At 45.7% G+C, this 15,484-nt stretch overlaps 1 protein-coding gene across 4 annotated transcripts in view; it reads left to right on the top strand.

The window, feature by feature from the left end:
* The window catches only part of LOC100468784 (olfactory receptor 13G1), a 35,370-nt gene extending 21,768 nt beyond the window's left edge, over positions 1 to 13,602 (top strand). The window contains exons 2-4 of one of the 4 annotated variants that reach the window (XM_034663547.1): positions 874 to 1,159; positions 2,116 to 2,236; positions 12,303 to 13,602. In XM_034663547.1, the coding sequence (XP_034519438.1) occupies positions 12,336 to 13,244 (909 nt within the window). In that variant the 5' untranslated portion in view covers positions 874 to 1,159; positions 2,116 to 2,236; positions 12,303 to 12,335 and the 3' untranslated portion in view covers positions 13,245 to 13,602. Of the gene's footprint in view, positions 1 to 873; positions 1,160 to 2,051; positions 2,287 to 12,302 lie in introns of those variants that run through there. The other 3 variants (XR_004626343.1, XM_034663546.1, XM_002928698.2) reach the window with 3 other exon arrangements.
* Positions 13,603 to 15,484: the final 1,882 nt, after the last annotated feature.

The following is a 15,484-nucleotide window of genomic DNA, read 5'->3' as shown; positions in this document are numbered from 1 at the left end:
AGGGGGTCCAGGAGGAGAGTTAATTTTCTGTCTCCCTGAGCCTAGGGACCTTTGTTGGCATCTTCATTAATCTGTGTAGCAAAGTTTCAAGCAGCAAGCAGTCCAAGGTCCTAAGAGCAGGCAGTCTCAGGGCTTCAGGGAGCAGGAAAACCCAATGGCCAGCCTGCCCTCTGTCCTGCCCCTTCACCTGGCTGGAACCTTGGTCTCAGGCCTCCGATGAAAGCCACCCACAGAGTCTCTGTTTGTCCCTTATCTGAAAGTTCCCTTCCAGCTATTCATGCTATTTACTCATTTATTTTTTTAAATCTTACTGTTTATTTACCCAAGTATATTTCACTAGAACACAAGCCCCGTGAGTACATGGACTTTTGTCCCGTTCTGTGCTGTACTGCCAGCACGTACACGGTAACTCGCATGACCTTCCCTGAGGTCAGTTGAATGCATGAATGGCTCACATTCTCAAATGTAGACTTTGTGTCTTCCAAGCTTCTATCTTCTTTGTTCAAGCTGAGCACAACACAATAATCATTTCCTGAGTGAACGATGTACCCACGTCCTACTGGAGAACCACGGGGCTGGACTTCTCCCGGTGTACGCGGTTTTGAGGAGTTTAGAACCAGGCCACACGGTTGTTTGGGGTTTTAGGGCTGCTATGACAAGCTTGGCCTGTAACTAAAAAGTCAGGAAGCAAAGTGCAGTTTCCAAAGCCTGAACTCCATGCCCAGGCATGTCTGCATGCAGTCCTCTGAGGGGAGACCTATCCCCAGGAGGCTCCAGGGGACGGGGAGGGAACCCTCCAGTGGCATGGAGGGTGGAGACTGTGAGGGGACATTTTTTGAAAACGAGACTTAAAAGGCGCATGCATCCCTTTAGATGGAACTCTCAGGAGGATGGATTCTGTGGAAGTCCTTGGAAGTGCTGAGCCTGTCTTGGTCCTGGGTGAGCTGGGGCTGCTCCCTCTGAAGCGGCAGCCCCGAGGCTTCCCCTTGCTCCTGTCCACTTGAACTGTAGCTGCCCCTCGGCCTGAAACATGTCAGCCAGCCATCGCTGACTGCTGCAGGGGGCTTCCTGGAAGTAGGCCCTGGACAGTACTTTGTGGCAGTCGTTGATCAAAGCAGCCTCCAGAGAAACCAGCCTAGGGAACGACACAGAACCAAAGGTGAGTGTGACTGACCCCAGTTGATGTCTCAACCTTGGTTTGATCCTGCGGGCGGCTCTGGAACATGAAATTGCATGGGTAGGGGGTGGATTTTCAATCCCCCACACCAGCTGGTCCCTATCCCCTGGGCCTAGGGCAGGGTTGTATGTGGGCAGGACAGCCTGGTCCTCACACCTAGTGAGGTGGCACTAAGCTGCAGTGTAGGCCCTGCCTGGAGGGAGGTGCTGGGTGGAGGGAAGCACTCAGGAGTGGGTGCATGGAGGGAAGAAACAGAGCTGCAGCCATGTCTAGTGCAGGACAGTTGATAACTACATGTGTCACTTGTGTGCTGTATCCATACTTTAGGAAAGGCACAGTGTGGTCAGTCCACATGGCAGCCCTGAGACCCAACCAGGGGCCAGCACTGGGCTGTGAGCTACAAATTCCCAATAAATGCATGGATGGAGGGGGGAGGAGTTAAGATGGCACAGGAGTAGGGGACCCTAATGTTGTCTGGTCCCTGGATTTCGGCTAGATAGTTAGCAAATCATTCTGAACACCTGTGAAATCAACCGGAAATCTAAGAAAAGAAATGCTGCAATTCTACAAATCAAAAAGCAATGGTAGGAGGTGCAGAGAAGTGAATCCGAGGTGGTATATTGGAAGATGAACCGCGGGGGAGGGTCCTTCCTTAAGCTGGCTACCGGAAGGTTTTAAGAGCAGCGGAGCACAAAATCAGAACTTTTAAAAGTCTGCCTGAAGGGTGCTCAGGTGGTGAAGCAGGGCAGAATCCCAGGTGGGACAGCATGGTCTCAGGATCCCCAGGATCACAAAAAGAATGGGTGTGCCTGAGTGCAGCCGAACTCCCAGGCATCGGAGCAGGGAAGCTGGCTGCAAACAGTGAGCCCAGGTGCCAGCTTTCTGCTCGGTAACCATCAACTGGGAACCGCTGTGTCGGGCAACCTCTCTCTGAGCAGGGGCCCAGAGAGAGGCAGCACTGCGGCGGGACCCCTCTGCATCCCCTGGGAGGAGCAGCTCCGGTCCACCCCACAGGAGTCTGTGAAGTTTGGAGGCTCGAAGCAGGGTCACGAGTCTGAGGTAAAAGCGTTCAATCACCAGATGTTTTTCCTGCTTTATCAAAGATTAGTTCCCCAAAGAGCCGAGGGTCCATTCCTGGGTTCTCTCTTCTGTTCCATTGATCTGTGTGTCTGTCTTTGTGCCAGTACCATGCTGTCTTTGTGATCACAGCTTTGTAGCACAGCTCAAAATCCGGCATTGTGATGCCCCCAGCTTTGTTTTTCCTTTTCAACAGTTCCTTGGCGATTCGGGGCCTTCTGGTTCCATACTAATTTAAGGGCTGTTTGTTCCAGTTCTTTGAAAAATGTCATTGGTATTTTGATCGGGATGGTGTTGAAAGTGTAGATTGCTCTGGGTAGCATGGACATTTTAACTATGTTAATTCTTCCAATCCATGAGCATGGAATATTTTTCCATCTTTTTGTGTCTTCTTCAATGTCTTCAAGAGTGATTTGTAGTTTCTAGAATATAGATCCTTTACGTCTCTAGTTAATTCCAAGATAACGTATGATTTTTGGTGCTATTGTAAATGGAATGGATTCCCTAATTTCTCTTTCTTCAGTCTCATTGTTAGTGTATAGAAATGCAACTGATTTTCTGAGCATTGATTTTGCTACATGCAAAAGAATGAAACTTGACCACTCTCTCACACCATACACAAAGATAAACTCCAAATGGATGAAAGACCTCGATGTGAGACAGGAATCCATCAAAATTCTAGAGGAGAACATAGGCAGCAACCTCTACGACATCGGCCAGAGCAACCTTTTTCACGACACATCTCCAAAGGCAAGAGAAATAAAAGATAAAATGAACTTATGGGACTTTATCAGGATAAAGAGCTTCTGCACAGCCAAGGAAACAGTCAAAAAAACTAAGAGACAGCCCACGGAATGGGAGAATATATTTGCAAAGGACACCACAGATAAAGGACTGGTATCCAAGATCTACAAAGAACTTCTCAAACTCAATACACGAGAAACAAATAAACAAATCATAAAATGGGCAGAAGATATGAACAGACACTTTTCCAATGAAGACATACAAATGGCTAACAGACACATGAAAAAATGTTCAAAATCATTAGCCATCAGGGAAATTCAAATCAAAACCACACTGAGATACCACCTTACGCCAGTTAGAATGGCAAAGATAGACAAGGCAAGAAACAACAATTGTTGGAAAGGATGTAGAGAAAGGGGATCCCTCCTACATTGTTGGTGGGAATGCAGGTTGGTACAGCCACTCTGGAAAACAGTGTGGAGGTCCCTTAAAAAGTTAAAAATTGAACTACCCTATGACCCAGCCATTGCACTACTGGGTGTTTACCCCAAAGATACAGACGTAGTAAAGAGAAGGGCCATATGCACCCCAATGTTCATAGCTGCATTGTCCACAATAGCCAAATCATGGAAGGAGCCGAGATGCCCTTCAACAGATGACTGGATTAAGAAGTTGTGGTCCATATATACAATGGAATATTACTCAGCTATCAGAAAGAACGAGTTCTCAACATTTGCTGCAACATGGACGGCACTGGAGGAGATAATGCTAAGTGAAATAAGTCAAGCAGAGAAAGACAAGTATTATATGGTTTCACTCATTAATGGAACATAAGTAGGAAGATCGGTAGGAGAAGAAAGGGAAGAAGAAAGGGAGGGTTAACAGAAGGGGGAATGAAGCATGAGAGACTATGGACTCTGGGAAGCAAACTGAGGGCTTCAGAGGGGAGGGGGGTGGGGGAATGGGATAGACCGGTGNGAATGGGATAGGCTGGTGATGGGTATTAAGGAGGGTACGTATTGCATGGTGCACTGGGGTGTTATACACAAGTAATGAATCATGGAACTTTACATCAAAAACTAGGGATGTACTGTATGGTGACTAACATAATACGATAAAAAAAATATTATTATTAAAAAAAAATGCTCAATCACTGGCTGAGTGAACACAGAGTGTGGACGGAAACCAGGGAGACAAGAGTGCTGCACTGCTTTTCTGTAAGGGTGCACTGAAGAGTGGGGGTGCTAACTTTCAGCTTCAGGGCTGGAGATGGGGCACCACCATTTTTATCCCCCCCACCAGCTCTGGAGCTGCTTACACTGAGCCCGGCCCCCTGACGAGCGCAGTGCAATTCCTCCTGGGCAAGGACACCTGAGAATCAGCTCCTCAGGCCCTCCCCCAGAAGACCAGCAGGAATTTGGGGCATATACTGAGCTTACCCATCATAGAGAACTGCGAAACTTCAGCCCTTAAGGAAAATGGTATATAACATTCATGGGAGGGGGTATTATTCTTTAGTCTTTCAGTTTAATTTTTTTTCTTTTCTTTTTTTTATTATGTTCAGTTAGCCACCGTATAGTACATCATTAGTTTCTGATGGAGTGTTCAACGATTCATCAGTGGTGTATAACAGCCGGTGCTCATCACATCACATGCCCGCCTTAGTACCCATTCAGCTATTTTCTTATTTTATCAATTCTTTTTTTAAAGCCTTTTTAATTTTAATTTTTATATTTATACTACATATTTTTTAATTGTGGTTTCCTTTCATTGTATTCAATTCTATTTTGCATATATATAAGTTTTTGTCTCTTTCCTATTGTGGGATCTAATCTCTTCTAATAAACAGACCAAAATACAACCAGGATCTAGTTTATTGTTTGTTCTGTTTTACTTTTTGTTTGATTTCTCTCCCTCTCTCTCAGTTTGTTTTCTTCTGATTTGTTTGTATTTTTCTGGTGTCGTTGTTCCTATTTTTATATTTTCTCTCTCTTTCATATATTCTTTTCTGGACATAATGATGAGATGGAGAAACTCACACACACACACACACAAACCCCAAAAAACGGGAGGCAGTACTCACTGCCAGGCATTTAATCAGTAAGAATATAAGTAAGATTCAGAAAGAGAATTCAAAACAATAATTATAAAGATACTAGCTGGGCTTGAAAAAAGCATAGAAGACACTAGAGAATCCCTTACTGAAAAAATAAAATAACTAAAATCTAAACAAGTCAAAATCAAAAAGGCTATTACTGAGATGCAGCAAAAAGTGGAGGCTCTAACTGCTAAGATAAATGAGACAGAAGAGAGAGTCAGTGATATAGGAGACAAAATGATGGAAAATAAGGAAGCTGAGAAAAAGAGAGATAAACAACTACTGGATCCTAAGGGGATAATTCCAGAGATAGGTGATACCATAAAGTGAAATAATATTAGAATAATTGGAGTCCCAGAAGAAGAGGAGGGGGACAGAAGGCTTATTTGAATAAGTTATAGCAGGAGGCACAGAGAAAACCCACCCTCAAAATTAATAAAAATAGGTGAACACCCAGATACATGATAGTGAAACTTGCAAATTTCAGAGAGAAAGAGAAAATCCCAAAAGCAGTTCAGGACAAGAGGTCCCTAACCTACAGAGATTGAAACACGAGGCTTGCAGCAGACCTGTCCACAGAGACCTGGCAGACCAGAAAGGATGGGCATGATATCTTCAAGGCGCTAAATGAGAAAATATGCAGCCAAGAATAATTTATCTGGCAAGGCTGTCATTCAGAATACAAGGAGAGATAAAAAGCTTCCAGAACAAATAGAAACTAAAAGAATTCGTGATCACTAAGCCAGCCCTGCAAGAAGTATTAAAGGGGATCCTTTAAGTGAAGAGGGAGCCCAAAAGTAACAGAGACCAGAAAGAAACAGAGACAATCTACAGAAATAGGGACTTTACAGGTACAATGGCACTAAATTCATATTTTTCAGTAATTACTCCGAATGTAAATTGGCTAAATGCTCCAAACAAAAGACACAGGGTATCACATTGGATATATATTTAAAAAAGACCCAACAATATGCTGTCTGCAAGAGACTTATTTTAGACCCAAAGTCAGCTTCAGATTGAAAGTGAGGGGTGCAGAACAATTTATCATGCTAAAGAAACTCAACAGAAAGCTGGGGTAACAATCCTCATATCAGACAAATTAGATTTTAAACCAAAGAATGTAATAAGAGATGAAGAAGGACACTATCATACTTAAAGGGTCTATCCAACAGGAAGATCTAACAATTGTAAATATTTATGCCCCTAATATTGGAGCAACCAATTATATATGCCAATTAACAACAAAATTAAAGAAACACATCGATAATAATAGGAGGGGACTTTAACACTGCACTCACAGCAATGGACAGATCATATAAGCAGAAGATAACAAAGAAACAAGGGCTTTGAATGACACACTGGACCACACCAACTTCACAGATATACTCAGACATTGCACCCTAAAGCAGCAGAATACGCATTCTTCTCGAGTGTACACGGCACATTCTCCAGGATAGATCACATGTGTGGTCATAAATTAGGTCTCAACCAGTACCAAAAGATTAGGGTTATACCCTACATATTCTCAGACCACAATTATTTAAAACTTGAACTCAATCACAACAGGAAATTTGGAAAGAACTCAAATACGTGGAGGCTAAAGAGCGTTGTACTAAAGAATGAATGGGCCAACTAGGATATTAAAGAAGAATTTTTAAAAAATTCATGGAAACAAATGAAAATGAAAACACATTCCAGAACCTTTGGGATGCAGCAAAGGTGATCTTAAGACGAAAGTATACACCAATACAGGACTTTCTCAAGAAACAAGAAAGTTCTCAAATACACAACCTAACTTTCCGTCTAAAGGAGCTGGAGGAAGAACAGCAAATAAAGCCTAAATCCAGCAGGAGAAGGGAAATAATAAAATTTAGGGCAGAAATTAATGAAATAGAAATCAAAAGAACAGTAGAAAAGATGAACAAAACTGGGAGCTGGTTCTTTGAAAGAATCAATGACATCGATAAACCCAAGGCAGACTTACCAAAAAGGAAAGAGAAAAGACACAAATAAATAAAATCATGAATTAAAGAGGAGAGACTGTAACCAACACTGAAGAAATACAATTATAACAGAATATTATGAGCAATTATATGCCAACAAATTAGGTAATCTGGAAGAAATGGATATATTCCTAGAAATATGTAAACTTTATCCATTCATCTGTTGAAGGGCATCTTGGCTCCCTCCACAGTTTGGCTATTGTGGACATTGTTGCTGTGAACACTGGAGTGTATGTGCCCCTTCTTTTCACTACATCTGTATCTTTGTGGTAAATACCCAGTAGTGCAATTCCTGGGTCATAGGGTAGCTCTATTTTTAACGCCTTGAGGAACCTCCATACTGTTTTCCAGAGTGGCTGTACCAGCTTGCATTCCCACCAACAGTGTAAGAGGGTTCCTCTTTCTCCACATCCTCATTTGCCAACATTTGTTGTTCCCTGTCTTGTTAATTTTTGCCATTTTAATTGGTGTAAGGTGGTATCTCATTGTGGTTTTGATTTGTAGTTCCCTGATGACAGGAGGTATGGAGCATTTTTCCATGTGTCTGTTGGCCATTTGTATGTCTTCTATGGAGAAGTGTCTGTTCGCATCTTCTGCCCATTTCTTGACTGGATTCTTTGTTTTTTGGGTTTGAGTTTGAGAAGTTCCTTATAGATCACAGACAAATGGATAAAGAGATGTGGTTCATATATACAACGGAATGTTATTCAGCCATCAGAAAGGATGAATACCCACCATTTGCACTGACATGGATGGAACTGGAAGAGATAATGCTGAGTGAAATAAGTCAAGCAGAGAAAGACAATTATCATATGGCTTCACTCATATGTGGAACACAAGGAATAGCACGGAGGACCACAGGGGAAGGGAGGGAAAACTGAAGGGGGAGAAATCAGAGAGGGAGACAGACCGTGAGAGACTCTGGACTCCAGGAAATAAACTGAGGGTTACAAAAGGGAGGGAGGTGGTGGGAGGGGGTAACAGGGTGATGGGCATTAAGGAGGGACGTGTGGTGATGAGCACTGGGTGTTACACTCAACTAAAGAATCGTTGAACACTACATAAAAAACTAACAATGTACTATATGCTGGCTAATTGAACATAATATAAATGAACAAATAAATAAATAAATGCCTTCATTTAAAAATTTACACCTCAGGAAATAGGAAAAGAACAAACTAAGCCCTAAGTTATAGAAGGAAGGAAATTATAAAGATTTGAGCAGGAGAAAATGAAGTTCCACTAGACACACAATAGAAAAGATTGACGAAATTAAGAGCTGGGTTTTTGAAATGATAAAGATAACTTACAAATCCTTAGGTAGACTTACAAAGGAAAAAGAGAAGACTTAAATAAATGAAGGAAACATTACACCTGGTACCGCAGACATAGCAATAATCCTAAGAGGCTACTATGAACAATTATATCCCAGCAAGCTGGACAACCTAGAAGAAATGAATAAATTCCTGTAGACACATAACCGACCAAGGTTGAATCATAAACAAAGAAAAACTCTGAACAGAAAAGTAGTGAGTAAGGAGATTGAATCAGTAATCAAAACTCTCCCAAAAAAAAGACAAGCCCAGGACCAGATGGCTACATGTGTGAATTCTACCAAACATTTAAAGATTAACACCCATTATTCCAGACTCTTCTGAAAATATGAAGAGGAGGTCACATAACCAGGCCAGCATTACCCTGTTACCAGAGGCAGAAAAGGACACTACAAGGAATGAAACTGCAGGCAAATATCCCTGATGAACACAGATGCAAAAATCTCAACACAACTGAGTTCAGCAGCATATTAAACGCCAAGATCAGGCAGGATTATCCCTGACGTGGGGTGCCTCCACAGATTCAAATCAATCAACGTGATGACTACATTAACAGATCGAGGATGAAGCCATATGATCATCTCAATAGATGCAGAAACAGCATTAGACAAAATTCAATATCCTTTCATGACAACAATCTCTCAACCATTAGATAGAACAAAGGCACCTCAGCACAGTAAGTGCGGCCATACGCAAGCCCCCAGCTGACATCACACTCGATGGTGGAAAACCACCAACCTTTGAAGATCGGGAATGAGACAAGGATGCCCACTCCCACCTCTGTTATTCAACAAAGCACTGGAGGTCCAAGCCAGAGCAAACAGGCAATCAAAAGAAAGAAAAGAAATCCAAATTGGAAAGGAGGAAGGAAATTGTGTCTGTGTGCAGACAACGTAATCTTATAGAAAGAGAATAATTAAATAGAAGATTACCTGAAACAACCCCACAAAATGCATCCTGACATCTGCAACAACATGGACATTACGGTCCGTGAAACCCGCCACACAAAAATGACAAACGGCGTACAGTATTACTTACACGAGGACTCGGAAAAAAAAGAACACATAGAAACAGAGTAGAACAGAGCTTGCCTGGAGCTCAGGGTATGGGGAAATGGAGAGATTCTGAGTAAAAGTACAATCTCTCAATTATAAGATGAGTAAGTTCTGAGGACTGGACATACTGCATGGTGACAATACACTGTACTATGCACTTGCATTTGCTAAGACAGTAAATATTAAGCTTTCTCACCAAAAGCAATAACTCTGTGAGATGATGAATGTGTTCTTTAACTCGGTTGTGACACTCACTTCATAAAGTACCAAATCTTCACGCTGTATACCTTAAAAAACTCATGTTGTTAAAACGAAGTATATACAACTTTTATTTGTCATTCATTCCTAATGAAACTAGGGGAAACCTGGGCCCATCCCAAGTGAGAGGCTGACCCCTTCTCTGAAACCAAGCAGTGAAGGGTTAGGGTGAGTGAAACCTAGATTAGTCCCAAACTGATGAGTGCCCTGACCAGGAACTGAAGATGTCCAGCCAAGATCAGCAGTTTGGGCAGGTGGCCAGCCAGTCACTGCTTCCACAGTAAATGTCCTGGAGGTCTGAAAAGACACCGGCCGTAAGATGCACCCTTTCCAGGAGCAGGGGCAGGCTGTTGCCACTAGCCCGGGTTCCGTGGTTTGCCCAGGGCAGGGAAGCTTCCATTCCTGCAGGTTTGTTGAGCAGGGAGGGAGCATTGCCAGACCGGCTGAAGTCTGCACTCACTCCTTCTGTGAGGCAGGTGGCACTGAGTGCACAAAACGCTGAAAGCAACGCTCGTTGGTCACTGACAACTGGCCGTTAGCTACTCTGAGGTGTGGGGACCTGGTAATGTCCAGCAACAGCCCCGGACCAGTGAGGAGCTGTGCGGGTTGGCCTTGATTTTTTGCACACTTCTATCTGGGAAGGAAGGACAACGTCTGCCCGTGGCAGAAATGATGGGTTGGTGTGTTCATTGGCTCAATGCCATGGCAGTGTCACTGTCTGACATGTCCATCCGCTCTTCTGACGCTGCTGCCGGTAACCAGTCCCTGGGTGATTGTACCGCTGAGCACCAGCCCCTGCTGGAGCCTAGAGCGCCATCAGGTGCCAAGATTATCTCCTGTTCTTACTCGGTTGGTGATTACATCTGTCCCCCAGGTGCTGGTCAGCTTCTCCAGAGAGTCCTGAATCCATGGGCTGGTTCTGCCCAATCAGGGAGAGCAGGTTCTGTGCTAATCGGTCCCTCAGGGAGCGCCAGCACTACCTGTGAGCGGTGTCTGCCTGTTTCAGATGATATAGGGCATCTCTAGCCCTGGTTACAACCTCCGACTGACCCCGCTCCTTACTGCAGGTGCACTCACTGTACTTTATCTTTTTAAAACAAAATCTGTTGTCTAGTAATTGCTGGTGATTTTCTAAAGTTCTTTTCTTGGGACTGAGAAGGAAGTTTCTTGAGGGATAGATACCAGGATTTCCAGAAAGACTTTTTTTATATTTTTGTAAGCACCTACTATAATTGAATGTGGATTCTATGTACCATGTATGTTTTAAATATGAACAACGATGTTTGATCATGGTGGATAATTACATTGTACTCTGTTGACTAAGCGTCATGAGATCCCTTTGGCTGTTAGGTTTTAGGATGAAAGTTCTCTAATCATATTTTTTAAAAAGGAAAATGAGTAACATGGACAATATGTGGTATAAAATCCATCTCTGTCTCTCTCTCATTCTCTCTCTCTGTGTCTTTCTCTTTTTAAAGAATCAAGATTTTTGGTTGAAACGTATCAGCATTTTCCACACCAGTGAGCACATCCCAGTGGGCGATCTGGTTTGCCATTCCCAGACCACCCCTGGCAGGAACATGTCCCTGTAATGTCTAGTGAAAGTCATACATCCCCACAGCGACTGTAAAGCAGATGGGTGGGGAGAGCAGATCTCAGCCAATGCAGGCAAGTAGGTCTCCAAGCCCCTGGTTTTATGCAGATGTATTAAAGTCTTCTTTTTAAATTGAAGGCCAATGATCTAAGTAGTGAAATATTTTCAAGATGCACTGTTTTGAAATACACACAGTGCCTCCACATTGACATCATGGTTTATAAATTTCCATGCCACCAGCACTGGCATCATGGCCAGAAGCCAGCACGGATAAGCCTGAGTCCCCACTATTCCAGGTTTATCTTGGGGGACATTTTTGATTCAGCCAAAGAGTTTTGGTGGTGATTTGTCTCTGATTTTTGGGGGTCCCTGTTGTGGGCTGTCCTGCCCCCGGTGCCCAGTGACCATGTGTGTGAGGACGCTCGGTTGCCCTCAGCCAGTGCTGCCTGGAGATGGTCAGTCCTGGAAGGAGGTAGCTGGGCTTTGGAAGCAGGTTCTTTCCCATTTCATGTGCTCCCTTCTCCCCATCTCTCCCGTCCCTCCTCTGTTCCCAGACCCTATCCGAATGGATGGGCGGGCTGTAAACACAATCTCTGTGGTCTTCACAGAGCTCAGGTCCCCTGGTTCTCTGTAAGCCCCCCAACACCACACATACTCAGTGATCTGTGATGCTGGGGAGACCAGCCCTCAACGACCAGGGCTCCAAGTCTGGTGATTTTGTGAATGGCCATCTGAGTCCTGCACCAGGAAGAGAGGGGCGAGGACTGGGGCTTCTCTGCACGTCAGGGGGGCGGCTGCTTTCTCTGTGATGCCTCTGATCCCCAAAGTTTTCAGGGACGCAAAGCTCCATTTTTATTACCAAAATAGTATTTGAAATTCTCTTTCTAAGTGGGTCACACACATATTTGCAAGACAGGGTGTTCAGAACAAAGTGAACCAGTGAGTACCTTTTTCCTTCACAGCCAGGCTCAGAGCTCCTGCCCCCAGCAGCTGTGATGAACCAGACGCAGGTCACTGAATTCCTCATTCTGGGATTCTCAGAAATACCTCAGCTGGAAAAGCTGTTCTTTCCTGCCTTCCTCCTCCTCTACATGGTGGCCCTCTCTGGAAACCTGCTCATCATGGTGGTCATTGGCTCCAGCCCTGCCTTGCACACCCCCATGTACTTCTTCCTGGTCAGCCTGGCCGTGGTGGACATCCTCTGCACCTGCACGATCCTGCCTAAGCTGCTGGACAGCATGGTGGCTGACAGGACCATCTCCTACGGGGGCTGCATGCTGCAGCTTTTCTTCTTCACGTGGTCCCTGGGGGCTGAGCTACTGCTCTTCTCCGCCATGGCCTATGACCGCTATGTGGCCATCTGCTGGCCCCTGCGTTACAGCACTCTCATGGACCCGCGAGCGTGCAGGCTCCTGGCCGTGGCTGTGTGGACAGTCAGCCTGGCCAACACCGGCGTGCACACCGGCCTCCTGCTGCGCCTGCCCTTCTGCCACTCGAACGTGGTCCAGCACTTCTTCTGCGAGATCCCCCCTTTGCTGAAGCTCTCCTGCGCCCCGACACGCCTGAATGAAGCGATGGCCTTCGCTGCAGACATAATCCTGGCTGTGGGGAACTTCTCCGTGATCATTCTCTCCTACGTCCGCATCATCGTCAGCGTCCTGCGCATCCGCTCAGCCGCGGGCAAGCGGCGGGCCTTCTCCACCTGCTCCTCCCACCTCCTGGTGGTCACCTTGTACTACTCCACCGTCACGTACACCTACATCCGCCCGGCGTCCAGATACTCGCTGGACAAGGACAAGGTGGTCTCTGTGATCTACACTTCTGTAGCACCCTCCCTGAACCCCCTTATCTACTCCCTGAGGAACACGGATGTCAAAGCTGCCCTCAGGAAGCTGCTTTGCTGAGCTGAGGGCTGTGTGTCCAATGCCCAGGCCGCACCACCTCCCCCAGGGGGTACGGCAGCAGGCCTGGCCCGGGGCGCGGGTTTCCCTAACGTGGGGTGTGTCCTGGTGTCTGGAAGCCCGTCCTCCTTCCGGAAGACACACCCCAACGCACTATGCAGTGTCCCTGGAGCCCCGCTCTGACACCACTGCCCCCTGGGGCCTCGGGAAGCCCCTTGTCCTCCAGATCCTGGGTGTCCTGCCCTGTAGGGTCGAGGAATGACCTATGTGGTAGCTCTGTGAACTGAAAGGCACTAAATAGATCTCAGAAATCATCAGTGTGGACACGGCCCTGTCCCCAGCGCTGGCTAGCAGTTTTCTCTCCAACACGCCTCTGCTCATTCTGCCCGAGGCAGGGGTTGGGTGAAGCCTGGGGCAGCTCTCCCACCTCACTCAAGGCTGCCTTTGTCGCAGGGTGAGAGGCAGCGAGGGGAGGGCGGGGGTGGTGCTTGGGGAAGGATAGAGTTTCAGGAGAATAGGTCCTTCCTGGAAGCAAAGGCTCCAAGAGTGGTCTTTAAAAAAAAATTTAGCACTTTTTAGCACAGTAATTGGATAAGGCTTTTTCAAGTCTGGCATGTGAGGATGTTATAGATATCACTGTGGGAAGTAACCCGGGCTGCTGGGCCCTGTCCTCCTCTGCCACAAATGACGAACCCAGTTGTCCTCTCCGCATGGACCCCGGATCCAGGAGATTTGGATTCAGGTGGATGTGGGCACGGGGAAGTCCCAGGGGAAGAGAGGCTCCTTGTGGCCCAAACACTCTGTTCCCCTTGAGATTTAACTGTGCAGGGCTGGAGGTGGGAGGTAGGAACGTGTTGCTTTGGAAGTACATGGACAGAAAGGCCCTTTGAGGGAACAGAGCTGCTGTCTCCCCCACAAGCTCTCTCACCGTGTTTCCTGGCCCGTTCTCCTCCACGTTGCCTTGTCTGTCTCCCCTACAGACTTTAAGCTCTTTGAGGACAAGGACAACGTCTTGTTCACCGGGGTTATTTGTCGAAAGCGATTCGTTTGCGAGCATTGTGCACCAGGCACGTGGCAGGAACCCAGTAAATACCACTTGACAGAGTAAACAAATGACCCAGAGATGATTTCTGCCAATTAGAACTAATTCTGGAAAGGCTGCACAGAAGCATTGTTGTGACATGACCATTCTTCTATGTTTCCCTAATCAAAAATAAACCTCACATTTATGAGGGTTATAAAACCTGTGGAAACTGGGCAGGGTATTAGGACGGTGGCCAGGGTCAGAGTTTACAACGTAATCCTAGAGCCTCTGAGCTTCGCACGGAGGTCACAGGAAGGTGGCTGATCCGCAGAGTCCTGTTGGGACTGGCTGTGGCCATGGAGATGTGGGCTTTGCCGGCCTTGCGTCTCTGACCCCAGGCGGGGACAGGGTTGTAGGAAGTGCTCCCAGAGATGAACCCTGGGGCCAGAATTCTGCATGAGAGGTGCCCATCCCCCCTCAGGCTGGGGGAGGCACCCTGCTGAGTTCAGGATCTAGAATCAGCACGGAGGGCCCCCAGCCCAGGGAGCCCCGATATGGCTCGTACCCCTAACTCGTGTCTGCTCTCGGGTTTTCTGTTTTTCAGTGTTGTAGGGATTCCCTGAAAAAGATCCATGGGGTTTCTTTTCATCACAAATGTGTATTTTATGCTAATAAAATTGGAAAACACAGGCATTCAAAAGGATAAAATAAAAAAGCAAACCCTTGTGATTCCACGCAGAGGACGCCGTCCTGTGGCGAGCAAGTTTTGTCGGATCTGTGTTGGCACACATCCACAGGCTTTAATAAACACAGAATAACTGTGGTTGTTTTAGAAGCTGTGTCTTCAGTTTAAAAAACACTGTGTAATTCTTTCCATGTCATTCCAGGTTCTTCCAAATTGGTTCATATTGGAAGTGCTCAGTTTCGTTACTGCCTTGTGTATGCAGGTGTCGGGGGCCCACCGAGGCTTCTGATCCTGTCCTAGAAATGTTGGCCTTCTTCCTCTTCTCAAGCCCTATATTCAAATTCTCAGCAAGTCCCTTGTTCTCTTCTTGCTTCCGAATAAAATGTATGCATATTTAAGGATTTTTAGAAAACATTGAATTGAAAAGGTTGTTTGTACTTCTATAATCTTTAAGTAGGTTTTATCAGTAGCCCTCACACAGGTAACAATTATAATCTCCAGAACAAATGTTTTCTATGTGTCACAACTCTTTCT

The sequence above is a fragment of the Ailuropoda melanoleuca genome, chromosome 6 (assembly GCF_002007445.2).
Source record: "Ailuropoda melanoleuca isolate Jingjing chromosome 6, ASM200744v2, whole genome shotgun sequence".
NCBI classification, from domain to species: domain Eukaryota; kingdom Metazoa; phylum Chordata; class Mammalia; order Carnivora; family Ursidae; genus Ailuropoda; species Ailuropoda melanoleuca.
Note: the sequence above shows the minus strand (reverse complement) of the source record. Positions and strands in the feature narration are given on the sequence as shown.